General features: G+C 41.9%; 1 protein-coding gene across 2 annotated transcripts; it reads right to left on the bottom strand.

Moving 5' to 3' along the window:
• Nucleotides 1–4,324: 4,324 nt before the first annotated feature.
• Nucleotides 4,325–8,532, bottom strand: LSM6 (LSM6 homolog, U6 small nuclear RNA and mRNA degradation associated). Of its 2 annotated transcripts, XM_015861167.1 has the most exons (4): nucleotides 8,430–8,532; nucleotides 8,063–8,175; nucleotides 5,714–5,827; nucleotides 4,325–4,503 (listed from the first exon to the last, which is right to left on the bottom strand). In XM_015861167.1, exons 2-4 carry the CDS (start codon nucleotides 8,154–8,156, stop codon nucleotides 4,469–4,471), a joined length of 243 nt encoding a protein of 80 aa, XP_015716653.1. In that variant the 5' UTR covers nucleotides 8,157–8,175; nucleotides 8,430–8,532; the 3' UTR covers nucleotides 4,325–4,468. The 2 variants fall into 2 exon arrangements, with proteins under 2 accessions (XP_015716653.1, XP_015716651.1); XM_015861165.1 differs by lacking the exon at nucleotides 8,430–8,532 and having other exon boundaries at nucleotides 8,063–8,423.
• Nucleotides 8,533–15,053: the final 6,521 nt, after the last annotated feature.

Genomic DNA, 15,053 nt, shown 5'->3' with positions numbered 1-15,053 from the left:
AGGGTTGACATGTGCACATCTGTGGCTCTGTGTTTGGGGAGACGGGGGAAAAGGGGATACTTCTCTGACACGTAGTTGGAAGGAGGGTCAGTAGAAGTACCAGCAAGACCTCCTGCTTCTACCTAGGCAGCTGTTTTTGCTATTCCTCTATCAAACTTAGTGAGGCTTGGTAGTGGGTTCAAATGTTGTTGGGAATGAACTAGTATGTACAGATGCATACAAAATAAAGCACGGCCTCCTGTGCCTCACTGTCTTACACGTTCTGCTTACCCTTGCCCCAACACTTTATTTTTTAACTACTTGAGGGCTGCAGCTGGGGATGAGGAGAAGGGTGATTCATGATTCTTTCTGGCTCCCACTAAGAAAGGCCTGACAACAAATGGGTAGCTGCTTTAGTAAGACAGAAAAAAAACAGGGATACAGATAGTGAGTAAATTGCACTTCCCTTCAGGTGCTGGGTACAAGAAGTTCAGATAGCATTAGAGCCTGGATGGATTTCTCCCACATTCTGCTGCACAAAGCAAATCTGACTCTGCCTGAGGAGAGAAGCTCTCCCTTTTGGCCACTTGAACTATTGTGTGATTTCTTTATGAGAAAACATCTCTGCTCTTGGATGCTGTTCTTATGAAGCCACCTTGCCATGCTACTTGGTGAGAGCAAGGCCAGGCAGGTGATGCAGGCAGTAGGAGCTGCCCATGGGCTCCTGTTAGACAGAGCCAGCTCTGGTGATCCCACAGCAAGCAGCCTCTGCTGTCCTTGAGAGCTGCACCCCAGGCACCTGCTTAGCACCACTGAACCCTATTTGTGCAGCAGCCCCTCAGGTGAGATTGGTACCTCTGAGGGAAAGCTGGCTGCTGTGCCCCTTCTCTGCCTTGGAGAAGGTTGGCAAAGGAACCTTAGACTCACAACCACTGCTTCTACAGTTTGTTTGCTTTCAAAAATGACAATGAGCTGGAGCTGGCTGCAGGCATGGGTTGGCATATTAAAGCTCAGGCGTCGGTGCCATCTGTCAAATGCTCTAAGGCGTCACTTTGCAAACACTTCCACACATTCTTGACTCCTGTGAACAATGCAGCTGGAACCTACAGCAGCATGGTGTAATCCCCCTCTTAGAACTGGGCATGACCTTTGTGAGGTAAAAGGCAAGTGGTGCCCAGAACAATTCTGGGTGGCACTGAGGTGATGTGAAAAAGATGGTCATAGCTCAAATAAATTTTGTTGAGAATGCTTTTGCATTGATTTCCTTTGAATCAAAAGTCAGAAGGAAAATTGCAACTGTGTCACACCCAGCCCACACACCTTTAAAAGAATTCTCTCCAAGCATCCCCTGCTCGCTTCATATGGGGGCACTGCAGGATACCACAGACCTTAGTAGTGGCCTTGTCTCTGGCTGTTCCATCATTGGTGGTGAGCGTGTGGCTCCTTCTTCCAGTCGTGCTTTCTTTTGCTCCCATAGAGCATGAGGCCTTGCTACATCTGGTCAGGATTCTGTGTAAGGAGATGTGATGTAGTATTGCTTTTTGAGTTGGATTCCTATGAGGCGTTTTGGAGTTTCTGCTCTTCCTGTGAGCTGAGAGCGTGGAAAGGGGCGGTGACTGGATGGCCATAGTTTCTTTAAGTGATCTCATTGCATTAAGACACTATGTACATACACAAACCAGTGTCCTTGGAAATTCAATTTATTTGTTTGTTAACTTTTAATTGTTTAATTGTGGATGCATTCTTCTAAAAAAGTGGTTGCTGTTATGGACCAGCATTTATAAACTTCGCTTTCAGTCCTGACCTAGATGAGCTTGATTTACAGGTAAAAGCTTTTCACAGCTACTGGGCAGAGAGCATTAGGACACGGTAAAATAAGTAAATGAAGGACATAAGCGTTAGCATCTGATACTGTGTTTGTGTGAAGATACGTTTACACTGTAAGAGAGTGAAAAATGTATGATGCTGCCGTCAGTAGCCATTCTCCCCATGGGATAAGGATCCTATAAATTTGGTTGAGTGATTTCTAAGCATCAAGAGTTAGTGAAATACACACTTTGATGTTCATACACATTGGTGATGGGATGGAGTACATTAGACTTTGAACAGCATTCAATATACTGCTCTGAAAGCAGACTATCCGGTGTCTGATTTATTTCTAACTGGTATGTTGTCATATGCAACACAGTAAGTTAAAACAGGTTCTAAATAAGTAAATGGATGTTGTGTCCAACTCAAACAACATCCAAACATTGGAATGCCTGTGAAAGTAAGGCTTAAATGTTGAGTTGACTTCAACATATGGGCTGAAGACTGCATTAAGGGCAAAAGTCTTGCAAAATGTATGTGGAGGTCAATGGTTGTGGGAATTAAACATATAATTTTAGTTACTTTTGAAACTTGAATACAGATTGCAACAGCTCTTCTTTAATGCAAATTGTCTTACCTACCTCGCATAGCAAATAGTGACCTCGTGATCTGGAATACATTAACAAAAATCTCAGCATTTTAAACTAAACAATATTATCTAAGTTCGTGTTTAATATGTGATTAGACCATGCTCTGCCTCTTAAATTAGCAGATCACAACTGGATGTTGTTCCATAACCAGCCTTGTAGAAATAGAAATGCAGTTATAAAGTTAGAGATGCAAACGCTCGAGAATGAAGCAAAGGCTATGTTGAATTTGTTGTTATAGCTGGGTAGGTGGAGGAGGAAGAGAAATGAAAAATAAACCTTAGAATTAAAAACAAAGAAGTCCCTGACTGGAAGAACACAGAAACCTGCCAGCTGTATATAAATGACAAAATAAATGAGAAGCTGCACACTCTACTTGGAGGCACAGCTTTCTTTTTGAAAGAGTCCCTTACAAAACAGCAAGTGGATTTGTACTTGCATTCTGGACCTTTTTCAAGCCCTTGTCAAAGAATGATAAATTACTGAAGGATATTATAAAGTAACATCTCTATTTGTGTGTTCTGTAGTGACTTCTGAAGTGTTTCATGTTGAAAGGTTAACTGTTAATTGCAAAATAATTTGGAATTATTCCCTAATCTTTATTCACAAGGAAAAAAAAAAAAAAAAAAAAAAAAGCAATCCACACTGTCTCCCATAGAAAACCGAAATGTTACTGTTCTCTACTTGCACTGGAGCTGCTGGTACTTGGGAAGAAGTTGTTGTCTTGTTTGTCCATCCACAGCCAGAAGAACTTTTTTTCCCTTATTCACAAATGTAATATTGATGGCTCAAAGAATAAAGCAGGGCTTCAGAAAACTCATTAAAAACAAAAACCTTACCACAAGGCGCAGTACCCTAAACTTTATCCTTGTCTTGAGGAACAAGAAAATGTTGTGAAAGATCAGTACGTTATGTGCAATAACATCAGACAACCCGAACATCCACGGTTTAGTTCTTGGCTGACTGCAAATAAAATGAGAAGCTATTTTATAAATTGATGCAAGTATCCATCTAAAACTGAGCTGGGTTTACTCGCTGGTCTTTGATTAACTGGGAGCGTTGTAGCAGAATGTAAACAAACAAGATCCAACTTCACTGCCTACCAGAGATTTCTCTTCCCCTGACACATACCCCATGCTATGAGTTCAATATATTATTACACTTCTCTGGCTAGAAATGAGCAAATATGGATGGTACTAGGTTGGGGATAAGTGGATGGGAGAGTAGGAGTGAGCAGTTTGAAGAGGATACGTTTGTAAAAGCTTTGAGACTTCCAGTCTGTTTTAAAGAGTAGCTTTAGATATTAAAGTTGTTTTTTACTGAAGAAATCCTTTGTGTGTGGTAGAGTTGTAAAAGCAAAGGTACTGCAAGCAGGGGCGGGGAACAGAGGTAGGAGGTGATGCGGCTGCTGGCTGTGCTGGGGCACCAGCTGAGAGCTTTTCACTGGTGACTGACTTCCACAGCGGGGCAGTGCTACCCCTTAGGGCTTTTCTTCCATTTCGGTCCCCACCCCTAACTGCTGAAGTGTCACCGTCACATCCCTGATTTCAATCCCACAATTCAAGATGTTTGGGGTAATTTACCAGTCAGCAGCTGACTTTTTTACCCAGTGACTCTTAACCGCAGTTTGGCATTTGAAACTGACTGTGTTTTCTGAAAGGAACAGGTCGTTGTCACCAAATGCTTCTCCCTTCCCAGCATCACTTAAACCCTTCTTTTGCCATGACTTGTAATTTGCAGTTCTACACTTGCTTACCTATGGATTAGTACTGTCGTGACTGCTAGTGTAACCAAATGAGCTGGTGCTTTGAATTAGTCTTGTGACACTGCTGCATGCTTCATTTTTATTTCTGTTCAGAGGAACAAAACAATATTTTCAAACAAAAATATCCAGAAAGGTTACATTGGTTTACATTTATTTTTTAAAAAATAAGCACTCAAATATGTCACCTGTGAACCATTAACTACAAATGAAATAGGTCTCATCCATTTGGAGAGATTCACAAATACAGAAGAGCCTCCTTCTGGCATCTTCACATCCTTCTCTTCTGTGTGCTTATGTACAATACTGTGAAAAGAAGAAAGCAGAACAGCTATGAGAGTTTCAGTAAGTAATGTGCAAAGCCTGTTTATTTAATACTTACTACTTCTGTGGCTTTTAAAAATGAGTGTAATTAATCCCGTTCAGCATGAGCAAAGTCAAGAACTTTCAAGTCCAGGCTCCAAGAAATGCTATCAGATTTATGTACTAACTTGACTCAGTATTAAATTCACAGTCAAATGGTACGCTCCAGGTGATGCAGACTGCACGGAGGGAGAATAAGCCTAGCTACCCTGCAGCATTAACAAGGAGAGCATGATAGAATCTTTTAAGCAGCAGAATTAAGGGTGTTGGACAGCCACGTTATGATCTTTCAACAAAAGATGGAAATCCCAAGCACTTCCTGCAATGCTAACAAGCACCTATGAACCAGCAGACATCTTTCACCTACTTGGCTGCTGCTGCCAGAACATCATGTAATGCGGTGCTTCCCATGCACTTTGTAGGAACACCTTTGCCTTGGAGTGGAACTGTGCAGGCTGTATTTTGAATGCCCAAGTGATGAAATCACATCACGCTCCTAAACAGGGAATGTCTTAAGTTCTTTAGCCTATACTTTATTTTCCTGCCTCTCATCCATTTGTTTTTAACTTTCCTAACAAATTCTTATTCCTAGAATTGATTGTCTGGCTGCAATGTAACCTTACTGTAACAAGCTAAACTCCTTATAAAAAAACAATAATTTGACCTCATTCAAGGACTGTTTCTTTCCTAAACAAAACAACACACATAACGTGGGGTTCAGATCTTGTTTCTTTCTGTTCCCTCTTTCCTAGTAACTTTGTCAGACTCTGCTTCATTTACCTTCTCTCCAAGTCTCCTCACATCTGACCTGTGAACCTTTTCCATGCTTAGATATTCTTCTCCCTAGCATGTCCCACTACTATAGCCTAACTAGCTGATAGCACAGCATCAGCCCATGGTTTAAAGCAAGTTTCTCTTGTGTTGGGGAAGGATGCTAATTGTCCTTAAAGTGTACTACAATCCACCTACTGCACCGGGATGTTCCAAGGCTCAATAATGAAGTGCAAGTAATTTTTCTTAACCTCTAGTAGAATCTTTAATAATAAACAGCCCCCTTTACTAATGAACAGAACTCATCCAGGTCTGAGGAAAAGCACAGGCACTGAAAAGAAGCGCTGTAAAAAGTACATACAGCACAAGAAGGAGGAGTTACCATTATTTCCTCGGATAAATGCATCCCCATACTTGTTCTTTAACTGTCCATTTACGTATTCTTCTGTCTGTTCCAGAGCTATATTCATATAGCCATCCAGGCAAGCCAGGACACCTAAAGAGAGTGATAGTTTAAAAGTGAATCAACTTTAGCTTATTTCTGAACTAAACAAAACGGCTTTGCATTTGAACAGTACAAGGAAAAAAATTGTATCTTCATAGCAAACTAAACTTCCAAATGTGGTCAGGTGAGTCAGTCAGCAGCCCAGAGAGCATTAAAGGAACTAAACTGAGAGTAGGGAACTCCAGGTCCTGTACATGACTGGGTGGGGAGAACTCACTGAGACGTGACTTTGAAAGAGAACATCTTCCATTCTGAAAGTTTAGTTGTTGCTTTTTACTTTTGTTTTATGCCCAACTCCTGAGAAGAACCTGTGACATAAAGTGTAACTGGGCAGCCTAAGAACAAGGCTACAAGCTGAGTTTTGACCAAAGCTCATCAAGGATATATGTGAGAAATAACCCTTCTAATACAGGACACCACGCACATTTTTCTGATTTATTTTCCAGAAACTGGAGCACAGGAAGTTCTGCACGGATGTGCACAAGAATTTGTTTACGGTGAGGGTGACAGAGCACTGGAACAGGCTGCCCACGGAGCTTGTGGAGTCTCCTTCTCTGGAGATATTCAAGACCCGCCTGGACGCCTACCTGTGTGACGTGGTGTAGGGAGCCTGCTTTGGCAGGGGGTTGGACTCGATGATCTCTACAGGTCCCTTCCAACCCCTACAATTCTGTGATTCTGTGATTTTCATTCTTATAGACAGAATAACATGGGCTGCCAGCGTGATTTCTGTGTAAATCAATTCTACATCTTCAACGGGGAAAGGGTTTTCATATGACACTGAAATCTTCAGCCAAATTTAAGTGATGTACAAACAGAACATTTACATAGTGAACTAAATGTGGGGATTAACGGATGTGAAGAACTGCTCAGAAAATGCAATACGTACACAATGCAATTTGCTAATTGCATACATAAAACAACTTCTAACAAGCTGCTCATCTCCATCTTGTTTGTGTGTGTTTCCTGACTTCCTCCTTGCACACAGACACCACTATTAAAAATACAACTACCAAAATGGACAAGAATCTAATTTACCTGCTATTAAAACTGAAGACATGCAGTACATTGGCTGTATTTGAGGAGGGGGAGAACTCCAGTCTGAGAATCTTCCTCCAGGGTATGTTCTCATTTTCCAGAAGCGTTACTGTAATATCCTCCATTAAATAATTAGGAATTCAAGTTTTCTTGCCAACTTGTAATGGCTTGAGGATTGGTATTTTCCTGTATGTGTTTTTCATCCCTGTTTCCACATAAATGGGGAAATTCTGTCTGGCCACAAAGTGTTTTAAATACACCAAAACCTTCCAAGCCAAGTCAGTGACAACATTTTCACACCAGTAATCCTGAGTGCTTCAAGATGCCACAGAAAACAAATGTTTGCCCCAAGCTGAAGTTGGGCTGTGGGGTTTTTTTTTAAGCTATCACTCAACTGGCCAGGGTGCATCTTCATTTCTTTCATTGTTGTCTTTCTTTTCTTTGTATTTACTCCCAGAATACTAATAGCATCACATACTGTTGCTGCCCACCCTGGCTCATATTTTGCCTGTTTTTTATCAGTATGCAGCAATGTTTTTACATTCATATCCATCTGTACAACTGATTACACGTGCACTTTGCCAGGACTTCTTAGATGAGTACAGCGCTTGGCAGTGAACCAAGACATTTTACAGCTGCACACCAACGTGAGAACCAGGCAGCTGCTGTGCTCACAGTGGCTGGGAGGGTGGAGGTGCAAACATAAAATGAGAAGGGTAGCCTACAGGCAGAATCTGAAGAGATCTGCAACAAAAGCCTGAGATGCTGGGTTTCCTGATGTTTGGTTTATACAAGTGATCGAATTTCTGTAGAGAAATGAAGTGTGCATTTCTCAAATGTAAGCACCAGGAGGGAGTTAGGGAGAATGGAGGGAAACAAAGAAAGGAAAATAACTCCTGTATGACATTGGGCTGGTGTCCAAACACCAAGATTCCTTGTCAAAGGACAAACGAGCACTAAGATGAGCCAACTGAATTAAACCTACCTGAAGTAGCGATGTCTGGCATGATCATAACGTTTAAATCATCCCAGAATAAAACACCTGTCTCCTCATGGGAGAGGCATGATAAGAGCATCCAAACTTAACGAAGACTGAGATAAAGAAATAATTGTAGAGGCTGAGCTATTGGAGAGGCTCAGCCTAAAGGGAGCAGGACATCTCACTGCACAGACAAGGTGGAATCTTACCTCGATAATCGACTCCAGAATTTAACTTTACAACAACAGGCCTTCCAATGATCTGCTTTAGGAAGTCACTGGGAGTTTGCTTCCGTAGGCTCATCTTGATTTGTGTCGGTACGCTGGGAATAGATGTGAAAGCCGATATATGGATAAGCAGCACATCCCACCCTGCAGGCATTGAAGGCCAGGCTGGATGGGGATGCGAACAACCCGGTTTAGAGGGAGGCGTCCCTGCCTACAGCAGGGGGCTGGAAGTGGATGGGCTTAAAGGTCCCTCCGCACCGCTCCCCGCACCGAGGCACAGCCCGGCCCGCACCCCGCCGCCCGGTGCCCCATTGCGGCCGGGCCGAGACACAACGCCGCTCACACTCACCCGCTGCTACGCGCGCCCGGCCCCGCGTTCGCGGCCAATCAGCGGCGGGCGGTACGGCGCGGCGGCAGGGACACGGCGGGACGGGCGCGCTCGCTAAAGCGGGGCGGGTTGTGGCTGCACTGAGTAGCGCCGCCTCTATCGCTGCAGGGAGGAGCTGGATGGGATCACCTGCTGCCAAAGGACGGGGAGCAGCTTTCTGCTTCTGCACCCAGCTGTGGCCTGACCTCTGCAAAACCTCATCTGTGTCCGTTTTAAACTTATCTTTATAGTTTCTGTCTATTTTTATCGTTTCTGTCTATGGATACTTGGTTCATTGATGCCAGTCAACAAAATCCTTCTAATTTCCTTTTTAGTCCTAAATTTACAAACATATGTATTCCGAAAGACTGAAATAGAGATGGACAACGTTGTATCCTTAGCTCGCCACTTCTATGGCTTGAGGCTGAGCCATGAACCCACACCTTAGCAAATTTGTCCTGGTTTTCTGTATAAGCCTTGAAACAGTCTTCCATGCTGTACTGAGTAAATGAACCTCTGTGCAATAGGACACATTGCTGAGCATGTTGGTGTAGTGGGTTTTGCATTGGGAAAGAAAATTTCTCTCTTGCTTATTCACAAAGATTATATAATGTAATCACAACTGTAAATACACAACCTAAAGAATGTGTTGTTTCCTGAGTCACACAATCCCAGTGCTCAGGTAGGTGGTTTTCAAAGGAATTATGTAATCCATTCTGTAGACTCCTCGCAGATTTCAAAGCTTCGAGTGTGAAAAAATGAGACCCACTGTTTAATGGTTCTTCTTTTTGCTTCAGTCATCTAGATGAAAAAGGATTTGGGTCTAAAACTTTGCATGCGTTGCTATCAGTACATTCTTTAAAATATGGCATTGCTTTATCGTTCCACAAAGCAGAGAGCATTTTTCCAGCTGTATAAAACTCATTGAAATCAGTGACATTCTGCCCGTGTGTTTTAATCAAGATGAACTTGAAAGGTGAACATTGTAAGTGGTAGAAATTATTTATAATTTGGTAATAAAAGTTTATGTCTAACACTTCCAAACTTCATACATCTGCTATGTGCCAGCCTTGAGATATAGAACAATTGTGATTGCCTTTACATTTGGCCTCAGATGAAAGGTCATAAATTACAATGGGAGTTTTCAGTCCTTCGCAGCTCACAAAGTTTCCATTATAGCTTCTTCACCTCAAACATAAATGGTGACAAAGTTCTAACATGAAGAGTTGCTGTGGCCTTTACCAGCTGAACTTAATGATGGAAGCTGGGGGCTCGTCTACTATTGCTAAGTCTTGAATGTGAAGCACCTCAGAATGTTTGTTCAGAGAACCTCATTAAAATTTGCAGTTAACTTTAAAAAAACGAAATGGGATTTGACAGTGTATGAGAAATTGGTAATCACAGCCTGAACCTCTGATTAATCAGCTGAGGCAAGTGTCGGGTCAGCTGTGGGAGCACAGGTGAGAGTAATTTAGCTGTGCTCCTGGGAGGGGTGGAGCTCGACTCCACCTCCTCTAGACCTCATTTAAGGGCTGACCCCCACTGAGGCAGCATCTCTTGGAGATTGCTTTCTGGTGGAGATTGCCTCAGCTTTTCCCAGCTGAGGCATCGATATCGGTGAGTTTTCCTTTACAAATAACCTTTTGAATTATCTTTGCTACCATCTTCATATTATTCAACTTTACAGACAGTCTGTCTGTCTTTCTCTTCTCCTCCCAGCCCCCACTGAAGTCAGTGGAGGTTATGGTAATTACCTCTCTGTACTCAGAACCTTACAACAAAAATCTTTGAAATACACTGGCAATTTCAAAACAAATCTAACTCAGTGATCAGGTACCAGAAAGATAGCTGTTAGCTTATAGTTGTCATGGCTTGTTTTTAGAAACTGAAGTTTCAACAACATATTCTGGCTGCTGAAGAGTCCCTTTGTCCACTGGCCTAATCCAAAACTCTATCAAGTGGTTTCTGGTTCAGATCCTTTCCACGCTCCTTGTTTTCTCCAAAGCTATCCCACAGGATCCTCACAGAAGGGCAGAATACATTGATACCTTGTGCTGCTCAACATCATGATAAGAAAGCTATTTCAACCTGAGAACCCATCCCAAGGCTTTCTCTCCCCCTTCCCACGTGTGTTAGAGTGTATCTCCAGAAGCTTTCAGAGCTCACCTCCCTCACAGTACCTAGCTGTGTTCTTGGCTTCCCCCAAGAGATGAGAATTTTCATGAGCCTTGAGGTGTTTGAAATTCCCTTTGCATGCATTTTGATGGGAGAATTCCAGCCCTTTAGCAAGTAAATGATGCTGTATCTTTGCTTATACAATGAAAGATGAAAGTTTTTGGTTTTTTTTTTCCCTTAAATGGAGGCTTACTTATCCAGCATTATTCCCAAGAACATCAGAACTGAAGATTGCCAGCTATACTCTCAATTAAAAAGTTAATGCATTTTAAAATTGGACCTTAATAAAAAAACATTGCTTCTGTGCTACAGATTTAAGTCAAAGAGCCTAATAAAATTCTATTGTCTTCAGTTCCTTACTTTGTGCTCCCACTCCAGGATGTTCATGTCATCCAATATGAATTAAGCAACATGATTACCTTTTGTCACATGTTTTTGTCTCCAGCTTTCTATCTGGTTCGAATACAGTCTAACAGATCACATGAGAACTATGCTCTCTGTTGCACTAAGTAGAGGCTCGAAGCTCCACTTGCTTTGTTCATTTGTTTGTTTTGGGGGGGGGAGGGCACTTAGCTAGGCTCTAGCCAAATTACGATCATAGTGGAGCCACTCTTCTACATTTAAGCTTTCTAAAATATTTACATTAAACAAACACAGGTTCTCTCTCTCTCTCTTTTTTTCCATTGTAGAATTTCAATCCCAGGCGATACTTCAATGTAAATTTTTCCAAAGCCCATTTGATGGTGAAGTTCATCTTTTCAGGTTGATAATGCTGATGTCAAGTTTAAGCCCAGACATGGGCTAAAATGGTGACTTTAAATTGACCTGCTAGTGTAAAATATCTGCAAGGTTAGTTCCCAGCTCCCCCAAACTGCTTCTGACACCCACCTGAGAATATGAAATAAACATGGGGCTGCTCTAATTTGTACTGTGGTAAAACTTTGTCACAAAAATTCAGTTCCCCCTCCTGCTTATATGCTACCTGCAAATACTGGATGGCCACAATGAGGTCTCTGCAGAACCTTCTCTTCTCCAAGCTAAACAAGCCCAGTTCCCTCAACCTTTCCTCACAGGAGAGATGCTCTAGCTCTTTTATCATCTTAGTGGCCCTTCTCTAGACCTGCTCCATGAACTCAGCATCCTTCCTGTGCTGGTGGCCCCAGGCCTGGATGCAGTACTGCAGATGGGGCCTCACAAGAGCTGCGTAGAGGGAGACAGTCACTTCCCTCTCCCTGCTGGCCATCCCTCTTTTAATGCAGCCCAGATCACAGTTCGCCTTTTGGGCTGCAAGCACACACTACTGGCTCACAGCCAGCTTCTCATCCACGAGGACCCCCAAGTCCTTCTCTGCAGGGCTGCTCTCAAGGAGATCTTCCCCCAGTCTGTATAAGTGCCTGAAATTGCCCCAACCCAAGTGCAGCACCCTGCACTTGGCTGCATTGAACCTCATTAGGTTTTCGTGGGCCCCAACCCTTTCCCCCTGGGGATCCAGGTGATGCTCTAGGGCACAAGTATCATCTGATTTGTGAGAAGACGAAGTCTCTTTGGGGAGCTGACTGGATCTGCCATTCCCTGACTTCTTCCAGACTCTCAGTACGATCTTTCCTCTTATCTGAACCTTCTCAGGTATTTCATATTACAGGGAAAATATGTGTTGACCTCTCCTCAGGGAGATCCTTAGAGACTTTCTGTGGATTTTAGCACGCAGTGGATTGTAGATCAAGCCTAAAATAATTTGAGAGGGTTTTGTTTTGTTTTGTTTTTTCTGTCAACACAGAAAATGTAAGACATGATCCTGTGCCCAGCAGTGCTACTTCATGGGGAGGGGCAGCTAGCACAGTTTATATCATGGCTGTAATAGTAGTAAATTGGGTTTATTGACACAGACCACAACATTACATACTGGGGGGAAAAAAAAAAAAGAAAAAAAAAAGAAAATTAAAAAATAAGTGCAGATAACTGGGAAATTTGAAGCATTTGCCCTGGGGAATGAAAGAAAAAAAAGAAGATTGAGGTTTCAAGGTTACAGCTCTGAGGCTGCAACCTCTGGTTTGAGGTTACAGCTCTGAGGCTGTAAAGCTTTTGTTCTAGTTGCTTGTACAGTATGCAGAACTCTTGATTAGGTATTACTGAAATGCAAATAAAAATATTAATCATATGTTAGAAATAAGGGTACAAAGATCATTCGGTTTGTCCATGTGAGGAATGCCTTACTGAATATTACCTCGACTGAGAGCCACAAGTGGAGCTACAGAGTTGGTACTCACTGTTGATATGAGTTCCTCTTGTGAGAACACTGCAAAGAGGCAAAATGATCGGGTCTGTGTTCAGGCTGCCTGGGTTCTCATGTGCCTCTGCCTGAGGCTTCCAAGGTGACCTTGAGTGAATCACTTACCTCCTCAGAGCCACATTCGTTTAATTAACAGAAGTTTGAGTAGATGAGAGAAGCTATTTTTATTAGTATAAATAATTTTTGAAGTGGAGGGAAAATAGGAAAGAGATATGCAAAAAATCCCAAATATTTCTAGTTTCAAAGATTTGAAAAATAAATATTTGGTCTACTGTTAATTCTGGAAACCAAACAATTAAGTATTTAAAATAATGGAGACTGTGGAATAATCTCACTGTTCTTTCTGTATCTTTATTAGCTGCAGAGCTGGAGAGCACCATTTCTTTAGAAATAAAATGTGATTTAATGTCAGTGTTAGGTTGTTCCTAGGGCACTTGTGAGCTGGGATTTGCCAGTGCCCTTAATTCCTGCCCATGAGTACAAAGTCACTATTTCTGTAGCAAAACTAATGTAAGTTTTTGTAATGTGACACCAAGAACAGAAAGAAGCGAAAGAGAAAGGGAGGACTAGAAACTCAGTACATATGCAAGATAAACAGTTTTGTTCAGAGTATGACAAAGTCATAAAGTTTTGTAATCAGAAGTTATTCTCTTAACTGAGTACACTATGCAACTCTTGTCTTTTTAACATTTATTATCCTGTCTGCATACAGTACTGAAAATAAGGATATTGTCTGTAAGTACAGAACAGTGTTCAGATCTGACTCCACGGTGTTCGTATGGATGCAAGAAAATATTCCTACGTATTTCACTCATGGCTATTTTGATGAAAAGGTATTACTAGGAAAATTATATAAAAGCAGTATTGTAGGTTACATGTTTAGTCTTCCAAATGTGTGACAACAGGTATAACTGCTCTCTGTGATACCAGTGCAGCTCCACCAGTTCTAGGAACTGTAGGAAAATTGTTAGGATGAAAATAACACCCACATTTTCCCACTTCCCTAATCGTAGTGTAGGTGGCAGTAGTGTGAGGTGCCTGTAGCCATCCAGACCACCTGGTATTAAAATTATCACTCTGACTGCTGCCAGTGGACCTGCATAGGTGTTGGGAACGCAGTGAATGCTGAGAAACCACTCGGTGTAGACATGGCTTGGAACTGTGGAACTGAAAATGTTCGAAAAGTCCTTCTGAGGTGAGGAAAGATGGTACAAAACTTGTTCAGTAGTCCTTGCAGGCTTTTGTGGCTAGGAAGGTGTTGGCAATACTGCTCTAAAATGGGTTATAAATCCTTATGACTTGGGTCATTAAAGAACTATATCTCTCACTATTTTGATTTGCTCTACACGAACAGAGGACTTCTACAAAGAAGAGGAAGAAAATCCCTTCTGCATTCAGGAGAAACCAGAAGGTGACGAAGCAAACTGTGTTTTTACTGCGTTCTTTGGTTTCTTGCTTCATTTCAATTCCAGCTCCACTGACTTGACACATGCTCTGGTTTCCTCCACCACATATGTGGAATACTCTGGTCTTGTCTCTTGAGACCATGCCCCAAGCATGCCATCTTGCCATCAGCTACTAAATTCTTCCTATCTTACATGTCCTCTTTTCTCCAACAAATAATAATTTATATATTTTTTTTAATGTTTTTTCACCTGGACTCTCATCTGCTTGGAACTGATGCTACCAATTGATTTCATGTAATGCACACATCACAGTCTCAATATATTTATTTCTGCCTACATGTATGTAGGGTCTAGACATTAAAATCAATGCCTTGGACATGAAAGGTTTCATGCTCTATAAATAGCACTTGAGCCATTCATTTCAGCTCCCCAAACAGAGAATCAGCAACAGAATATGTGATCTGGAAGATGAGATTTGAAAATATATATGCTATGCTCCAACGTTTCCTCAGTTGGAGGTCATGCTTAATATTGCAGGAACAAGCAAATGGGGAATAGCAGTGGATTAGCATTCTCTAAGAAAATGGAGTCGTTTTTTCATATAATAAGAAAACATCTGATAATTTATAGTAAATGAAGAGTCACAGTCTGTGTGAACAATTCAGGATGCACCAGCAAATGATACAAAAGGCCAGTTTGAAATTAGCACGTTGAGTATTGGGCAGACTAGTCTAG

Source organism: Coturnix japonica, chromosome 4 (genome assembly GCF_001577835.2).
Source record: "Coturnix japonica isolate 7356 chromosome 4, Coturnix japonica 2.1, whole genome shotgun sequence".
NCBI classification, from domain to species: domain Eukaryota; kingdom Metazoa; phylum Chordata; class Aves; order Galliformes; family Phasianidae; genus Coturnix; species Coturnix japonica.
The sequence above is the reverse complement of the archived record's forward strand: the minus strand, read 5'-3'. Positions and strand labels throughout refer to the sequence as shown.

Coding starts and splice junctions, on each gene's coding strand:
- LSM6 (XM_015861165.1), bottom strand. CDS start 8,234: ATGCCTGCAGGGTGGGATGTGCTGCTTATCCATATATCGGCTTTCACA. Junction 5,828..8,062: donor TTCTGGAGTCGATTATCGAG/GTAAGATTCCAC, acceptor CACTCTCTTTAG/GTGTCCTGGCTTGCCTGGAT. Junction 4,504..5,713: donor ATTTATCCGAGGAAATAATG/GTAACTCCTCCT, acceptor TTCTTTTCACAG/TATTGTACATAAGCACACAG.